Below are 15,846 nucleotides of genomic sequence, written 5' to 3'. Positions count from 1 at the left end.
TTTATTTATTAATCATATTGACTCTTTATTAGTTGCTGATGCAGTAATCATCAATTAATGGTTTAGTTCTTCATGAGTTACACATTAACTCATGAGTATCTGCGCATTAGCTAAGGATGAATTAATGCACATTAGTGCACCCTTATTGTAAAGTGTTATGATCTTTTCTTTGGAAACAAAACTTGGACCGTTAGAAGGGTTTCGGTAAGTTTAGGTGGAGATACGAGGAGGGTACAGCTGCGGCTTGGGCGTTCCCGTATTGGGAGATACAGCTAGTTGCCTATACTTAATCAATTTGCAACGCTCAGTGATGTTTCATAACAATACACACCCATGTGTAAAAAAGTATTAATGCCACAATTTAATCATGTTTTGATGACAAGTTAATTATGAAGTTAACCTTAATTTACCGGATTCTTTTGGCACAGTTGCCTATGTTGGTTTCTTGATTATATGCAAATTTTTTTTTTGTTTTTTTTGTCAATCATAATGTGAAACACCTCAATGCTACTGTCTTGCACATTTACAGTGATAAAAATGGTAAATTTCTTTCTTCTAAATATTCTGTTTAGATTTATTTAGATTTTCACCAATTAGTTGAGTATTTGATTTGTTAATAAACTCACAACAAAAAACATCTGATTTCAAAGAATTTAAAATTCTGCTCATTAGAAAAATGAGGATGGTGGAATGCATTAAATGTAGTTTGTAAACCTCTTTGGCTGAAAGCCCCAAACTTTTGCAACCGTTTAATCATTTTCTTGTAATTATGCAAATTGTGTGTGAATAGCTTGAGGGAGTTTCTAACACATTACAAAACCTGTCACATAGCATGACATAACCTCTTGTAACCTATAAGGCAAATGTCTCAATTAAAGTTGATGGATTTAAAAGATTACATGATGCATAAACCCTTAAGTAGGTAAGATATAACCAACTTTTTAATTTGGTTTGAATGCTGAAAGAGTTGACACATGGGTAAACTGACATTGTACAGCAGATATTTAATGTTTATTTACAATAGAATATTAACATTTCATACTCATATCATGCATTTAATATCAGAACAGTTTCAAATATACCTTTTAGTGCCTCAAAAAGCTTCCTTTAAAAGGGTTTTGCCGAGAATAACTGATCATATTGCATCATTTTAATGTTATTAGTAGAACATAAAAAGCAAAAGATATAATGTAGGAAAATATAACTAAAACTGAAGTATTATGATTTACAGTTCAGTGAACCAAACATCTAAAAAACACTAAACAAAACATTGCATTGGAGAGACTGAAACAGATTTTCTTTGAGCCTTTGAAATTCAGTCTTTCTTAGTTTCCGATATGTCATAATTTGTTAACCTACAGAGTCCTTGTTTTTGTACACATCTACAATCAGGTCAGAGATCAATATTAAATTATTTGTAATGCTTGTCAATAGGCCTACATCATTGTACCAACACACAAGATATTATTATGCCGAAACTGATTAGCATTTCAACGTTTCTACACTAAAAACAGATTTAGTGTTAATAGTTGACAATACGGGTGAATATCAGCTGACTAGACCGTTAGCGTTTTAATTCTACTCAACCAAACAAATCTAATAATTCTTATACGGAGCATAAACAAAGGTAGTGGAACATGTATGTTGGTTGAAAGATCACGATGTGATTCTTTTGAAAGGAGCGATCCTCTAAACACACAAGTGGAGCTTAAGTGGCAGTGCAAGATATGGAGCTTTTCGATGATTCAAAACAAAGCTAGTTTCTATAACAAATGGGGACATGAATTTAAAGAAGAGGTAGACTGGGCATATTCAAGGTTCCAGGTTTTTTTCTCTAATAATTGCTTTATTATATTCTAAAAATCTTAAGTATTTGATGGCATTTGACAAAAATCATTAACCAGTCTTCAAGTTAAACATGAATACCTCGGTTTCTGTAAAGTCTGTTGTCAGGTGTCAGTATAACTATGCAATTCTGTAGACATAGTGCCCTCTCAGAAAGACACATCTACTTATAAGAAAAAGGAGACCATCATTTATATCATTATCGTATATAATATTAAGAATATTTAATTTGTTAATTACACAGTGCATGAGCTTTTCTGCAAAAAACTAGAACAAAAGCAGGTCTTTGAATTGACATTATTGGCCAGGTTAGTTAATATTTTAACTGACATTGTACAGAAGGGAGTGTCCCAAGACAATATAACAATTGTATGCTACAATAAACATTACAGATGTATAATAATATAATCTCCATTGAATCATTATCGTATTTAGTCTTTTTTTCAAGCCTATTGAGGGTGCACATTACATTTACAAGAAAGTTAATGCAGACGTCACAAGGTTAAGGCGAAAGTGAGGTCCCCATTAAATGAGACGATTGTGGGGAGTTGGGATGTGAGTTACTTATGCTTTTAAAGAATTTTCTCTGTCATCGTTAGTGATTTGTGGTAAATGTAATGATGCCCTGTTTTTAAGATGACTGTAGGTTGGGTAAATCCATTTCACTTTATCTAATAAGTTTATTGTTTTCTAGTTTTCAATAATGAGAAGAGAATGAGTTTCTACAGAACAATGTCCATGGCAGTGCTGCCAATATGTTTTGTTTATTGACATGCTCCCAATCACGAGTGTCCAAATGGACTTTATTCCACTCTGCAGATAGTCAACAGTCCCCATCCCCCCACTCCCATTCCCTCCTCTCCAATCCTTTTTTTTTTAACCATGCTGGCTTCAAATATTCAGTGGTGTACAGATACCATTGGGATCTTTACACAAAAATATATAACAACTAACTTTTACATCTCATATGCAGCATTACCATATCCTCTCCGAGAAATCTATACATTCTTGAAACTTCTCAGTATAATTCATGTGCCAATGTACAAGGTACATGAAAAAAAAAACAATACAAAAAGAGAGGCTCTAAGTATTTAACACTGCTAAAAATTGAAAGGATTGAATATAAAAAAATGTGATTATGATTCTGCCATGAATGTTGTGCAGAAAAAAACTGTATATGATGTGAAAATTAAGAGAGAGAAAAAAAACAAGTGACAAACATATGTATATATGAAATAAAATATTAAAGCCAGTATTGTATAGCAATATTACTCCCATATTACCAGTAAAAAAAGCCCATTAGCAATATCATGCAGAGCAGGATAAATGTCCTTTTTGTGTACATAAATTAAGCAACTAAAGAGGATTGAGTTTGTGATGATGTGAATATTCTCTTTTCATCATAGCAACAGTTCCTGCCTGATGCTAAAGCTGTAAGGGCTTGCTTTAGCTCATCCATCTGCAGTCCACCATGTGCCCCTGAATCATAACGGCGGCCATAGCTAGTGGGGCTGTAGGATGAAGAAAAACCCATGGAGAAACCTGAGCCTGTGGCATCAAAACTTCCCCTTCTAGAGCCTGATCTTGAACCAGTTCTGGATCCAGACCTAGACCCTGAAGTTGATCCAGAGCCACTGATGCTGTATGGGCTGTAAAGACCTTTACTGGACTGTGAGGATGCTTCAAGCAACCTCAGGCCAGATCCTTCCTCTATCATACTTCTGTCCATGGCGTCCTTGTATGAGATCTTGAGTTTTGTTTTGGGGCAGGTGAGGTATTTGGAATATCCACTGACATCTCTTAGTTTCTGTGCAGTGCGCGCATCTAGATTGCCCTTCTTAACAGCATCATCCAGTGATACTCTTCCTGTAACATCTGGTTCAATCAAACCGCCGGTTAGGTACTGGACTTCAAGGAAACGTTGGCCAGCTTCGTAGTAGAGCCAACCCTTCTTTAAGGCTTGAGAGGCTGACATTTTGGTTTTGGTTCTTGGATCTTCAAATCCCTGAAAAGCTTTCTGTGCTAGGTTGATACGATCAACCATGATCTTGTCCACCAGCCCTTTGTTCATAGCATCAGCAACAGAAAATTTCTCTCCAGTGTTTGGGTCAATAATTCCCCCTGTGCACGCTTGTGCTTCTAGTAGTCTTTGACCAGTGATGTTGTCAACTAGATTCCGATGCATAGCCTCCGTAACTGACACCTTTTCTAAAGTATCTGTATCTAAGATTCCAGCCACTGGTCCAGTTTCCTCAGATGGATCAGTCCAGGTTGTAGCTGGTGTCTTTATGGAGGGAATTGGACTCATGGGATAGGATGAGTTGGACCCAAAGGAAGATGAACGCGATCTAAAGCCACTCATATTGCCAGAGAGCATGTCAGCAAATTCAGTGATAGAAAGGGTACCAGCACGGTACTGGTCCAAAGCAGACTGGTCAATGAGGCCCTTGGAGATTGCATCATCAATGTCATACTGCCGCCCAGACCTTCTGTCAATGATCATAGACTTGACAACACCATCTGATGATGAGGTGGTAATTTCTTCCCATTCACACTCTTGCTCTGCAAGTTCAATATATGTTTGATGGTCGATGAGTCCTTTGCGGTATGCCTCATACACAGACATCTCTTTTCCTGTTTCTGGATCTACAATAACAACTCTACGTTTGCGGACTGAGGACTTAGAGGACGTCTTTCTTTCCCGTTTCTTTTCTTTCATCAGCAATAGAGAAAGTCCAGTTTCAGGGTCTGTTATACAGCGTTCCATCAGCTGGAGGTAAGTTAAATTCTCCTCTGTGTTTGGATCAAAGAACCCCTTAGTGTCATCAGAGGGATCGGTGAGAATTTCATTCATCTCCTCATCAAATAGACCCCGCTTGTATGCCATTTCAACAGGAAGTCGATGACTCTCTTCAGGATCAATGATTCCACCGGTGGCTATTTGAGCCTCGAGCAGACGAATACCATGGTCTTTCAGAATAAGACCTTTCTTCATAGCCTGGAACAGGGAGATCACCTTGCCAGAGTATGGATCTTTGTAGCCAGTCACAGCTCGTTCAGCCGAGATAAGCTTGTCTTTAAATTCTGGTCCTACGACTCCCATTTTCACAGCTTCAAGGACATTCATTTTGAGATTTTTAATTGGATCAATCACATACCCAGTAGCTGCTTGAGCCTCCAGAAGTTCAAAGGCAGTGCCTGGTCTGATCATGTTCTTCTTCATGGCTTGGTAGACTGAAAGTCGATCTTTTGTAGCCTCAACAAACACGCCTGCAATAGAGCTGATGCCTTCAAGATATTTCTTTAGGTCTTTACTGAGGTCCTCAACAGAAATGGTACCCTCCATGAGGCCTGTGTAGGTCTTTTGATCAATAATTTGAGAGCGCAACAACTCCTCTGGAGTGATTTGTTTTCTAAGGCCCTTAAATAGAAGTCTCTTGTCCGCCAGAGACAATAATCGTAAGCCACTCTCTTTATCAATCTTGCATCTTTTGAGAAGTAGGGCATAAGACAGCTTTTCATCTGTTGTTGGATCTATAAACTCTTTGACATCTCCACTTGGATCAGATATCCTCTCACTGGTTTCTTTGTTCATGTAACCACGTTGCATGGCGACATCAATTGGGAGGTGGAAGTAGTACTCTGGATCCATGAGGCCACCTGTTGCTACCTGGGCCTCCAAAAGCTTCATGGCATAATCCTCAGTAACAAGGTCCTTTTTCATGGCTTGGAATAGAGAAATAACCTTCCCGCTGTAGGGATCCTTATAACCTGTGACTGCTCTCTCAGCAGACAAGAGTTTGTCATGGATCTCTGGGCCAACAAGACCCTTCCGGACGGCCTCATCAACGGTTAACAATTCATCCTTCACAGGGTCAATGATGAATCCTGTCGCTGCTTGTGCCTCTAACAGATCAATGGCAATGCCAGGTTTAATGAGACCTCTCTTCATGGCTTGGTAGATGCTAACCTTAGCGTAGTTATCTGAGAGTACTCCAGCAATGCTGCCTGTTCCAAATAGATAGTGTTTCACGCTTTCCATCTCCATAACTTCCCGGATTGTTTTCTTGCCTTGTTTGAGCAGATTGTACGTTTCAAGGTCTATAATACGAGCTCTGTAAAGTTCATCAATAGTAACCCGGCGTCTGATTACATCACATGACATACTCTGCTCAGTCTTGATGATCTCTTTTTGTTCAATGATTTCAATTATAATAATGATCATTCTCTCTTTTGTGATTTTGCCTGAGCGATACTGTTCAAGGAGCCTTTGTTTTTCCTCTTCTGGGAGCAAATCTGATTTCATGACTTCCCATAAGTTCACTTGTTTTCCAGCAAAACTTTCATGTGGTATGTCTATTTGGGTATTAGCTAAGTCTGTCTGTGCTTGTTCCTCAGTGTAAACATATGATTGTTCAGCTTGCTCTGGAGTCTGTGCTTTAGAAAGCGGTAACAAGGCAATTCCAAATTCTGGATCGGCCATGCATCTCTCTTTCAGTTGTTTGTATGTGATATTCTCATTTTTGTTTGGGTCAGTGAAACCTTTGATATCATCTGTGGGGTCTTTAAAAGATTTGGCCAATTGCTTGCTGAAGTAGCCACGCTGAATGGCTATATCACTAGGAAGTCGATGGTTATTTACTGGATCAATTATACCTCCAGTGGCCTCCTGAGCATCTAGAAGAGGTATAGCATGTTCTCTTAGAACAAGCTGTTTTTGCATTGCTTGAAAAAGAGAGATCTTATTACCAGTGTATGGATCTTTGTAACCAGTAACAGCTTTCTCTGCTGAAAGCAGTTTTTCATGAAGCTCTGGACCAACAATGCCAGTCTTAACAGCATCATCCACTGTAAACTTCTCATTCCTGATAGGATCAACTATGTAGCCAGTAGCTGCCTGAGCTTCCAGCAGGGAAGCACCTGTGTTTGATGTCAGAAGTTTCTGCTTCATTGCTTGGTAAATGCTCAGTTTTTCCTTAGTTTTTTCCAAAAATACCCCAGTAATGCAATCAGAACCTTGCAAGTAGCGTTTGATGGAGTCACTAACTTCTGCAGGTTTCTTTTTTCCTTGTTGGATTTTGTCATAGGTGTCTTTGTCAATGATTTTAGATTCAAGCAAGGAACTGGCCGTGACAGGTCCTCTAAAACCATCAAATTCGCCCTGTCTCTTCATTTCTTTTTCATCCACTGTAGTGATCACAATCTTGATCAGTTTTTCAATTGTGATAATTCCTGATCTATATTGCCGGATAAATTCAATCCTTTGTTCCTCTGTGAAATATTCAGAGTTGATAATCTCCCAAATGGTGACTATTCTTCCTTTAAAAACTCCACTGTGCAACTCAACTGTAGCATGGCTCAAGGTCTCTTTAGTTTGCGCATCAGAAACGGGTTCTATTTCTTTTGACTTGACTGACTTTTCAGATAGTGGAAGCAATGGGAAACCAGTCTGTTTATCAATGATGCATCTTTTCAGCAGTTCAGCATAAGTGACATTTTCTTGTGTGTTTGGGTCAATGAATACTGTACTGGAGACTGATGGGCTGTTTAAGTCTTCATTTATCTTCTCATTTAGGTATCCACGTTTATATGCAATATCTGGAGTGATGCGGTAACTTTTCTCAGGATCAACAATTCCTCCAGTTGCAAGTTGAGCTTCCAGCAGACGGACACCTTGGTCTTTCTTAATGAGATCTTTTTGCATTGCTTCAAACAGGGATACATTTTTTCCAGTATATGGATCTTTGTAACCACAAACAGCCCTTTCTGCAGACAACAATTTCTCATGCAGCTCTGGACCAACAACGCCACTTTTGACTGCTTCATCAACAGTGAGCTTTTGATTTTTCACAGGATCGATTATGAAGCCTGTTCCAGCCTGGGCTTCTAGAAGGTTTAGCGCAGGCTCTGTTCCGAGCAAGCCCTTCTTCATGGCTTCGTAGAAAGACATCTTTTCAGAAGTTGAGTCAATCTGCACTCCAGCAATAGAGTGTGCCCCCTTTAGGGCTTTCTTGACAGGTTCAAGCTCAGAGACCTCTTTAAGAGTAGCTTTTCCATTGTGCAATTTGTTGAACAAATCTTTATTAATAACCTTTGCTTCCAGAAGTTCAGAAGCTGGCACTGGTGATCTCAAACCATCAAATGCAGGTTCCTTCTTGCTTTCCTTGTCCTCTACAACAGTTATTACAATTCTAATAATTTTTTCAACTGTAATTTTGCCTGTCTTGTATTGACGGATAAGATCCTTTCTTTGATCTTCAGTGAAGTACTCAGAGTTTATGATCTCCCAGATGGTGACAGTCTTTCCTTTGAATCTTCCAAATGGAACAGTTAGGTTTGCCTTACTAAATACATCTTTAGTTTCCTCATCAGTATAAGTTTTTTCAATTTGGGCTGCATGTTCTGTGATTGGCAGTAATGGGATGCCTGTCTCAGGATCTGGTTTGCATCGTTCCAGTAACTCACAATAAGTGAGGCAATCCTGAGTGTTGGGATCAATAAATGTTTTTTTGTCAGCAGGACGGCTGGACAGGATTTTGCTTAGATCATCATCAAGTTGACCTTGTGTGCAAGCCAATTGGACCGTTACACGGTGGCTATTGACAGGATCAACTATCCCACCAGTTGCATATTGACAATCAAGAAGTTTTGTGGCCTGGTCCTCTGCAATCAAACCTTTTTTCATTGCTTCAAACAGTGAGATTGTATCTCCAGTGAATGGATCTTTGAATCCTGTGGCGGCCCTTTCGGCCGATAACAACTTGGTGTGCAACTCGGGTCCAATCAGGGTATCCTTCACAGCTTCGCTTACAGATAATCTTTTGTTCTTAATGGGGTCGATTATGTATCCAGATGAAGCTTGGGCTTCAAGAAGCATCAAAGCCATGCTTTGTGTAATCTTCTTGTCCTTCAAAGCTTGATAGATGCTCATTTTCTGGTTGGGATCAACTATTACTCCACCTATGCAATCTCTACCTTTTAGGCACATCTTGACCTTGTCATTCTTTGAAAGATCTTCCACAGTTGTTTTGCCTTTCTTAAGCTTGTCAAATTCTTTTTTGCTGAGCACACCAATCTCATAAAGTCTGTTTGCAGGCACCTTCTCTCTGATTCCATCAAAAGCCAAGGCTACATCTTTTTTCACACCATCCACTTCTGTAGAGCCATTTACGACCTTCTTGGATGTTTCTACCATTGTCATTGCGACTAACTCTTTTTCAGGGACTTTGTCAGTTTGAATCTCCTTGGTGTGGGATGGCTTTTGTGAACTCTGAAGCAGCTGGAGTTTTTCTCGCAAGTTCTTGTTTTCCTCTGCCAGAAGCTTCTCTTGTTCAATTCTTTTCTTTTCAAGCTCTTTCATTTCTTTTTGCTTGGCATTCATCTCTTCCTCAGCGTCCTTTTGCTTTTTGATGGCAGCATCCATGGCAGACTGAAGTTTCTTCCTCTCCTCCTCCAATTGCCTTTTCTGACGCTCCTGTTCATCTTTAAGTGCTTCAGCCTTCTTTACTTCATCTTCAAATTGCTTCTCCAGCTTCTTTTTCTCTGCTTCAATGGCTTTCTCCTTCTTCAGCAGTGTCTCTTTTTCTGCAAAGAAAGTCTGCTGGAGGATAGTCTTTTCCTGCTGTAACTGTTCTTGCTGTACATTGGCCATCTGTGATAAAACAGCATAAAACAATCATTAATTAAATGCATGGCATGGAAATCACGGTATAAGGAAAAATATAACTCAAAAACTCAATACAATATATTTATAGAATTTAGCATTTTAAGATGCAATTATATTCTTTCTTATATAATTTGTTCTCATATAATTACACCATAACTTACACCTGTCAGTGTACTTTTTAATTGATATCTGTTGTATGCTGTGATGTCACATTTATATAGTGTATTGTGTCTATTCGATTCTGTGGTTATAAAGATAATCGAAATGACAATTAAGTACTCTTTTAAAGTTATATTTTACCCACAAATAAAAACTCTGTCATCATTTACTAGGACTCATGTCATCACAAACCTAACCTAACCTAGAATGTTTTAACTGTTTATTTCCATAGAATGAATGTCAAAGGGGGTGAAAATAATATTGGAGCCCATTGACTTTTGTTGCATATATATATATATATATATATAAAAAAAACATATTCTTCATATTATCTTTGTTTGAGTTCCACAGAAGAAGCGAGTAAGTGATAGCAAATTTCACTGTAATCACAGAATCAAAAGAATACAATACATTATGTAAATATTACAACTTCACAGCATGGTAAAAGTGATATTAATTAAATGTACACTAAAATCTAACAGATGAATATATATTTAGTTCATTGTTGAATTAAATATGGACAATTTAGGTTACATAAGTTACAGACATTAGAAACTATTTTAAAGGGATACTCCACTTTTTTTGGAAATAGGCTCATTTTACAACTCCCCCAGTGTTAAACAGTTGGGTTTTACCATTTTCGAATCCATTCAGCCGATTTTCTGATATTTTGAAGAATATCAGTAACCAGACAGTTTCTGGTCTCATTGTCTTCCATAGTAGGAAAAAATATATACTATGGAAGTCAATGAGACCAGAAACTGTCTGGTTACTGATATTCTTCTAAAAATCAGAAAATCGGCTGAATGGATTCGAAAACGGTAAAACTCGACTGTTTAACTCCGAGGGAGTTGTAAAATGTGCCTATTTCCAAAATAAGTGGAGTATCCCTTTAAAATAAATAGTGATATCAACAATGTGCAAATAGGCTGCACAACCTAATTGCAAACTAAATAAATACATCATGGACACTAGTGTTAAAGGGGACCAGAACAACTTTGTTCATGACAATTGCAGGCTTTGTTATCACTGAGACTGGTAACATGCAATGTACATGAACAAAGGTTCAGAAATTGAATAAAACTGTTAATTGTTGATTAAGGGGTTTAAGGCTAATATATGAAACACTAGACTGCAGTACTACAACATATAACACAATACCTCTTTTGATTGTTTTTGTAAGTCAGCAGCCTCTTTTTTCAATTTCTCCTTTTCTTTCTCAAGCTCTGCAATTGCTTTGTGCAGATCATCGGCCTCTTTTTTGCTCTGCAGTCTCTGTGCTTCCAGTTTCTCAACAACAGTGTATTTCTCGGAAGTCTGTTTTTCAGTGTCAAGTAGACGGCTTTTGATATCATCAGCTTGTTTCTTGAATTGTTTGGCTTCCTCCTCTGCTTTTGACTGAGCATCACTTAGCTGCATCACCTTGATCTTTAGTTTCTCAGCCTCTGCGGTAATCTCTAATTGCCGCTTGCGTTCAGCCTCTAAAGATTTCTGGAAACCTTCCGTCTCCTGCTCCAGACGCTGCTGCATCTCCTTTTTGGCTTCTAACAGCTTTTGAGCCTCAACCTGTGCCTGATCTTTTTGTTTCTGGAGCTTTTCGGCTTCAGCCTTCAGTTTTGTCGCCTCAAGAAGGGCCTGCTTTTTCTCTTCCAACATCTTATCAGCCAGTTCCCTCTGTTTGGCAAGATCTGACTCTGCAATTTGTCGTAATCTTGCAGCTTCTTGAGCCTCAATGTTAAGCCGTGCCGCATCCTCGGCCAGTTTTTTCATGTTCTCAGCCTCTTCCTCAAGGAGTTTCTTTGTGTTGTCCTTATCTTTTTTCATAAGCTTTTGGTTTTCCTTTTCAATTTTAAGTTTCATTTTTAGTAAGTCCTCCATCTGAATCTTAACTTTAGAGAGCTCATCCTCAACTTGAGCCTTCTGATTGATGGCATCACTGACCTCTTGTTTGAGTCGCTTGAGTTCATCATCAAGGATAGATTTCTGTTTGTCTGTCTCATCAAGTTGCAATTTAACCTTCACCAACTCCTCCTCAACCGAAGACTTCTGCTTCAGGGTCTTTTCCGCAAGCTTTTTGTACTTGGCCATTTCAGCATCAGCCTCTTGTTTTTGTTTTAAAGCAGCAGCCTCTGCCTCAGCCCGCCGGGAAGCTTCCTTTTCAGCTTCCTTCCTCAGTTTTTCAGCATCTTCCTGGGCTTTGGCCTGTTTGGCAGCTTCAGCCTCAGCTGCCTGCTTTTGACGTTCAGCTTCCTCTGCTTTCTTCTGCAACAAGGCAGCCTCTTTCTCAACCTTGTCTTTAGCCTTTTCTGCATCTTGTGCCAGTTTCTTTGCTTTTTCGAACTCTTCCTTGAGATTATCTTGCGCCATGCTGTCTTTGTTTTGCTGGAGAAGAACATTTTGGGCTTTCTGTTCAGCAGCAGAGCACTTCTGTGCAGCCTCTTTGACTAAAATGATCTGTCTCTCGGCTTCTTTCTCCGCAATCTCTTTCTGCTTTTTGGCATCTTCTGCTTTCTTTATGAGACGCTCAACCTCCTCTTGAGCAGCTTTGTGTTGTCTTGCTGCCTCTTCTTCTGCAGCTTGGATTTTTTTCACCTTGGCCTCTGCCTCTTTCCTTTTTTTCTCCTCTTCCAAAGCAAGTTTTCGGAATTTCTCTGCTTCTTCCTCAGCCTTCGCTTTGCTCTTCTGTGTCTCCTCTGAGATGCCCTTGAGTTTGTTGAGCTCAAGTTCAAGGTCCTGTTTGCCAGTTGAAGCCTTTTCGAAATTGAGCTTGAGAATGTGGATTTCCTCCTCCACCACTTTCCTCTGCTTCAAGGTTTCTTCTACGATTTTCTTTTGCCTGTCGAGCTCGGTGTCTGAAGACTTCTTGAGCTGATCGATCTTTTCTGCAATTGCTTGCTTGTGCTGAGCCGCTTGATCTTCAAGAACTTTCCTCTGGTAGGCCTCGTCTTCGGCTTTTCTCTTCAAGCGGTCATTTTCAGCCTCCTTCTCTTTCAAAGCGATCTCAGCCTCAGTTTTTAGACGGGTTGCCTCGTTGATAGCAGCTAACTTTTCTTTGAGGATCTTCTCAGCCTCAGCTCTCTGACGAGCAGCTTCTTCTTCTGCAATTTGCCTCTGTTTCTTTGCTTCTTCTGCAACTGACCTCAGTTTAGTTGCCTCCTCAGCCAGTTCCCTCATCTTGGCAGCCTCAGATTCAAGTAGTTGTTTGCTCTTTTCAGTGTTTGACAAAGACTCTTTCTCAGCTTTGGACTTTACCTGTAGTAGAACTTCCATCTCCTTCCTAACTTTGACCAGCTCCTCCTCAAGCTCCTTCTTCTGTTCAACAGCGGCATTGACATCATTTTTGAGACGCTGGAGCTCATCATCCAAGACAATTCTCTGTTGTTCAGCATGCTCAAAATCTGCTCTCAATCGAATAAGCTCTTGCTCTGCTGCAAGCTTCTGTTTAGCTGTTTCTTCAGCCATCTTCATTTGGTTCTCCAGTTCCTTTTCGGCAATCTCTTTCTGTTTAAGGGCAGCCTCCTCAGCTTTTCCTCTCTTCTTTGCCTCCCGTTTGGCTTCCTCCTTCTGTTTCTCCGCTTCCTCCTGAGCTGCAGTTTTCTTATTGGCCTCTTCTTCAGCCTGGAGCCGGAGTCGGAGAGCTTCATTAGCCTTCTGTCTCCATGTTTCTAGCTCCTTCTCTGCCCGCTCTCTTGCCTTATCTGCTTCAGCTTGCTGCTTTTTGAGATGTTCTGCCTCCTCCTGCAGTTGAATGACCATCACCTGCTCATGTTTGAGTGATTCTTCCAGTTTTGCTGTCAATGATATTTGTTTACTCTCAAGCTGCGTGGCTGCAGTCTTCTTTGCCACTTCCTCTACCACTTGAATCTGCCTTTGCTTTTCCAGCTCTGCTTGCTTCATGTGCCTCTCAGCTTCCTCAGCCTGAAGCTTGAACTTCTCTAGATCCTCAAGGGCCCTCTTCTTCTCTTTGGCAGCCTCCTTTTCTGCCTCTGATTTCAGTTTGAGCTCTTCTTCTGCCTGCCGTTTCTTCTGAGTCTCTTCGGCAACTTGCTTCCGAAGCTTCTCTGCCTCATCCTGCGCTGCCTTTCGAAGTTTTTCGGCATCTGCAGCTTTTTCCCTGAGCTGTTGAAGCTCTGTTTGAGCAGTGTTTTTTTGTTTCATCGTCGTCTCTAGTTGGAGTCGGATTATATGGATTTCTTCTTCAATTCTGGTCCGGCTCTGGAGGGCTTCATCTACCTGTTGAGTCTTAGCTTTGATTTCCTGCTCGGAAAGGCTTTTGAGCTCCTGGAGCTCTCGTTGGATATTGTGCTTCTGTTTCTCAGCATCGACCGCAACGTCCTGTCGTTTGCTGACTTCATCTTTCATCTTCGTTTTCAGCTCATTTGCCTCTTGTTCTGCTTTAGCAATAGCCTTTGAGTGAGATTCAGCTAACTGCCTTTGCTTTTCTAGCTCGGCCTGCATCTCGGCCAACCTTTTTCTATCTTCTTCTTTAAGTTTTTCGGCAGCTTTCTGTATTAGTGAGGGTAAATAGTAGGGGAAATAGAAACAAAGTTAAATATTTAAGTGTTAGATATTATAAGTGCATGTACGTACATGCAAATGCAAGTACATGGACAAAGTGTTATACTAAACAGAAAAACAACATATGTAGTTACTTTATTAAGGATTATATAAAGGCACAATGTATGGTACACAAAATGAGACACAATCACTTCACAAAACACCACTACAGCTGGAATATCGAATGGTTTCATGCTAATGAGGTGTTATCACTGGATACATTTTTTAAATGAATAAAAACTTTAAAACTCTGCCCTGTCATTTTGAAGACTGAAGATTTTAGGTTTTTAATATATTTTACATTGGAGTAAAAAATGTGTTTTGGATTCCATTTTGAACAAAATATGGAAATGTAACCTTTTTAATAAATGACAAATTATTATTATAAAGGGTCAATGAAGAAAGAATATTTGAAAATGTATATTCATAGAATTATCATGCCTACAAAAGAACAGCGTAGTGATGCAGCAAAGAAAGAATAAGACTTATTAAATAAAGTTTAAACAATGCTAGACCATAAGGGGGAAAAAGAAGAAAAACAGGTCTGATGAATGCCAAAGTGTAGATTTTGACAAATACAACAATAATATATATTAATGCATATATTTGTTTATATTTCTTGATCATGGCAAAAATGCTAATGTAATTAACAAGGGACTGGAAAAGGATGAACATGCATTTTTGTGGACAATTTACCTCTTTAGCGCCCAAACATGACAAACATTCATCATGATAAAGCACTGGCAAGCAGTTTAGAGAAGCAGACAAGAAAATAAAGGTTAGAAAGGAAAATGGAAACCAAAATTGAGCAGAAAACAGCTACAGAAGAAGGTCTGACAGTCAGGCTGAAGCAAACTCAGAGGGAAAATCAACAAATAGGGCACAAAGGAATGATGGGTAAGAATGCGGCTAAGCAGCAGACAGAATCCAACCAGGAAATTAAAATAGCGAAACCATGTGGCATCACTGGTACATTGGACCATGCACTAACTTTTATTTTTAGGATAAGAGCATATTTTAAGTTTGCTTCAGGCTGAAGGGTCCCTATACTAACTGAGAGCTCACTATAATGGAAGAGATATCAAAACACCTCCATAGTAGTAAACACATAATGAAAGACATACATTGTGAAGAAATGGAATGTGCTGCACCACTAGCATTTATATTACTGAAGGCCTAGGTGAGCTGCTCAATCTGTTACATTTTTGATTTCCAGAACTTTATCCTCTAGCACACGGCCAACAATAGCATGTTTTCCAACTTAAAGGGATACTCCACTTTTTTTGGAAATAGGCTCATTTTACAACTCCCACAGAGTTAAACATTAAGTTTTACCGTTTACGAATCCATTCAGCTGATTTTCTGATATTTAGAAAATTATCAGTAACCAAGTGGTTTCTGGTCTCATTGACTTCCATAGTAGGAAAAAAATATACTATGGAAGTCAATGAGACCAGAAACTGTCTGGTTACTGATATTTTTCTAAATATCAGAAAATCGTCTGAATGGATTCGAAAACGGTAAGACCCAACTGTTTAACTCTGTGGCAGTTGTAAAATGAGCCTATTTCCAAAAAAAGTGGACTATCCCTTTAACTTAAGATAAAAATGTAACTGTGT

At 39.2% G+C, this 15,846-nt stretch overlaps 1 protein-coding gene across 5 annotated transcripts in view; it reads right to left on the bottom strand.

Moving 5' to 3' along the window:
- Positions 1-984: 984 nt before the first annotated feature.
- Positions 985-15,846, bottom strand: part of pleca (plectin a) — a 156,447-nt gene continuing 141,585 nt past the window's right edge. For all 5 annotated transcript variants that reach the window (XM_089122836.1, XM_089122840.1, XM_089122839.1 and 2 more), the window contains 2 exons: positions 10,832-14,176; positions 985-9,496 (listed from right to left, as the gene is read on the bottom strand). In XM_089122836.1, coding sequence (XP_088978962.1) covers positions 3,194-9,496; positions 10,832-14,176 — 9,648 coding nt within the window. In that variant the 3' untranslated portion in view covers positions 985-3,193. The remainder of the gene's footprint in view (positions 9,497-10,831; positions 14,177-15,846) is intronic.

This window comes from Pimephales promelas, chromosome 18 (genome assembly GCF_988280905.1).
Source record: "Pimephales promelas chromosome 18, fPimPro1.hap1.1, whole genome shotgun sequence".
Lineage (NCBI taxonomy): Eukaryota > Metazoa > Chordata > Actinopteri > Cypriniformes > Leuciscidae > Pimephales > Pimephales promelas.
Note: the sequence above shows the minus strand (reverse complement) of the source record. Positions and strands in the feature narration are given on the sequence as shown.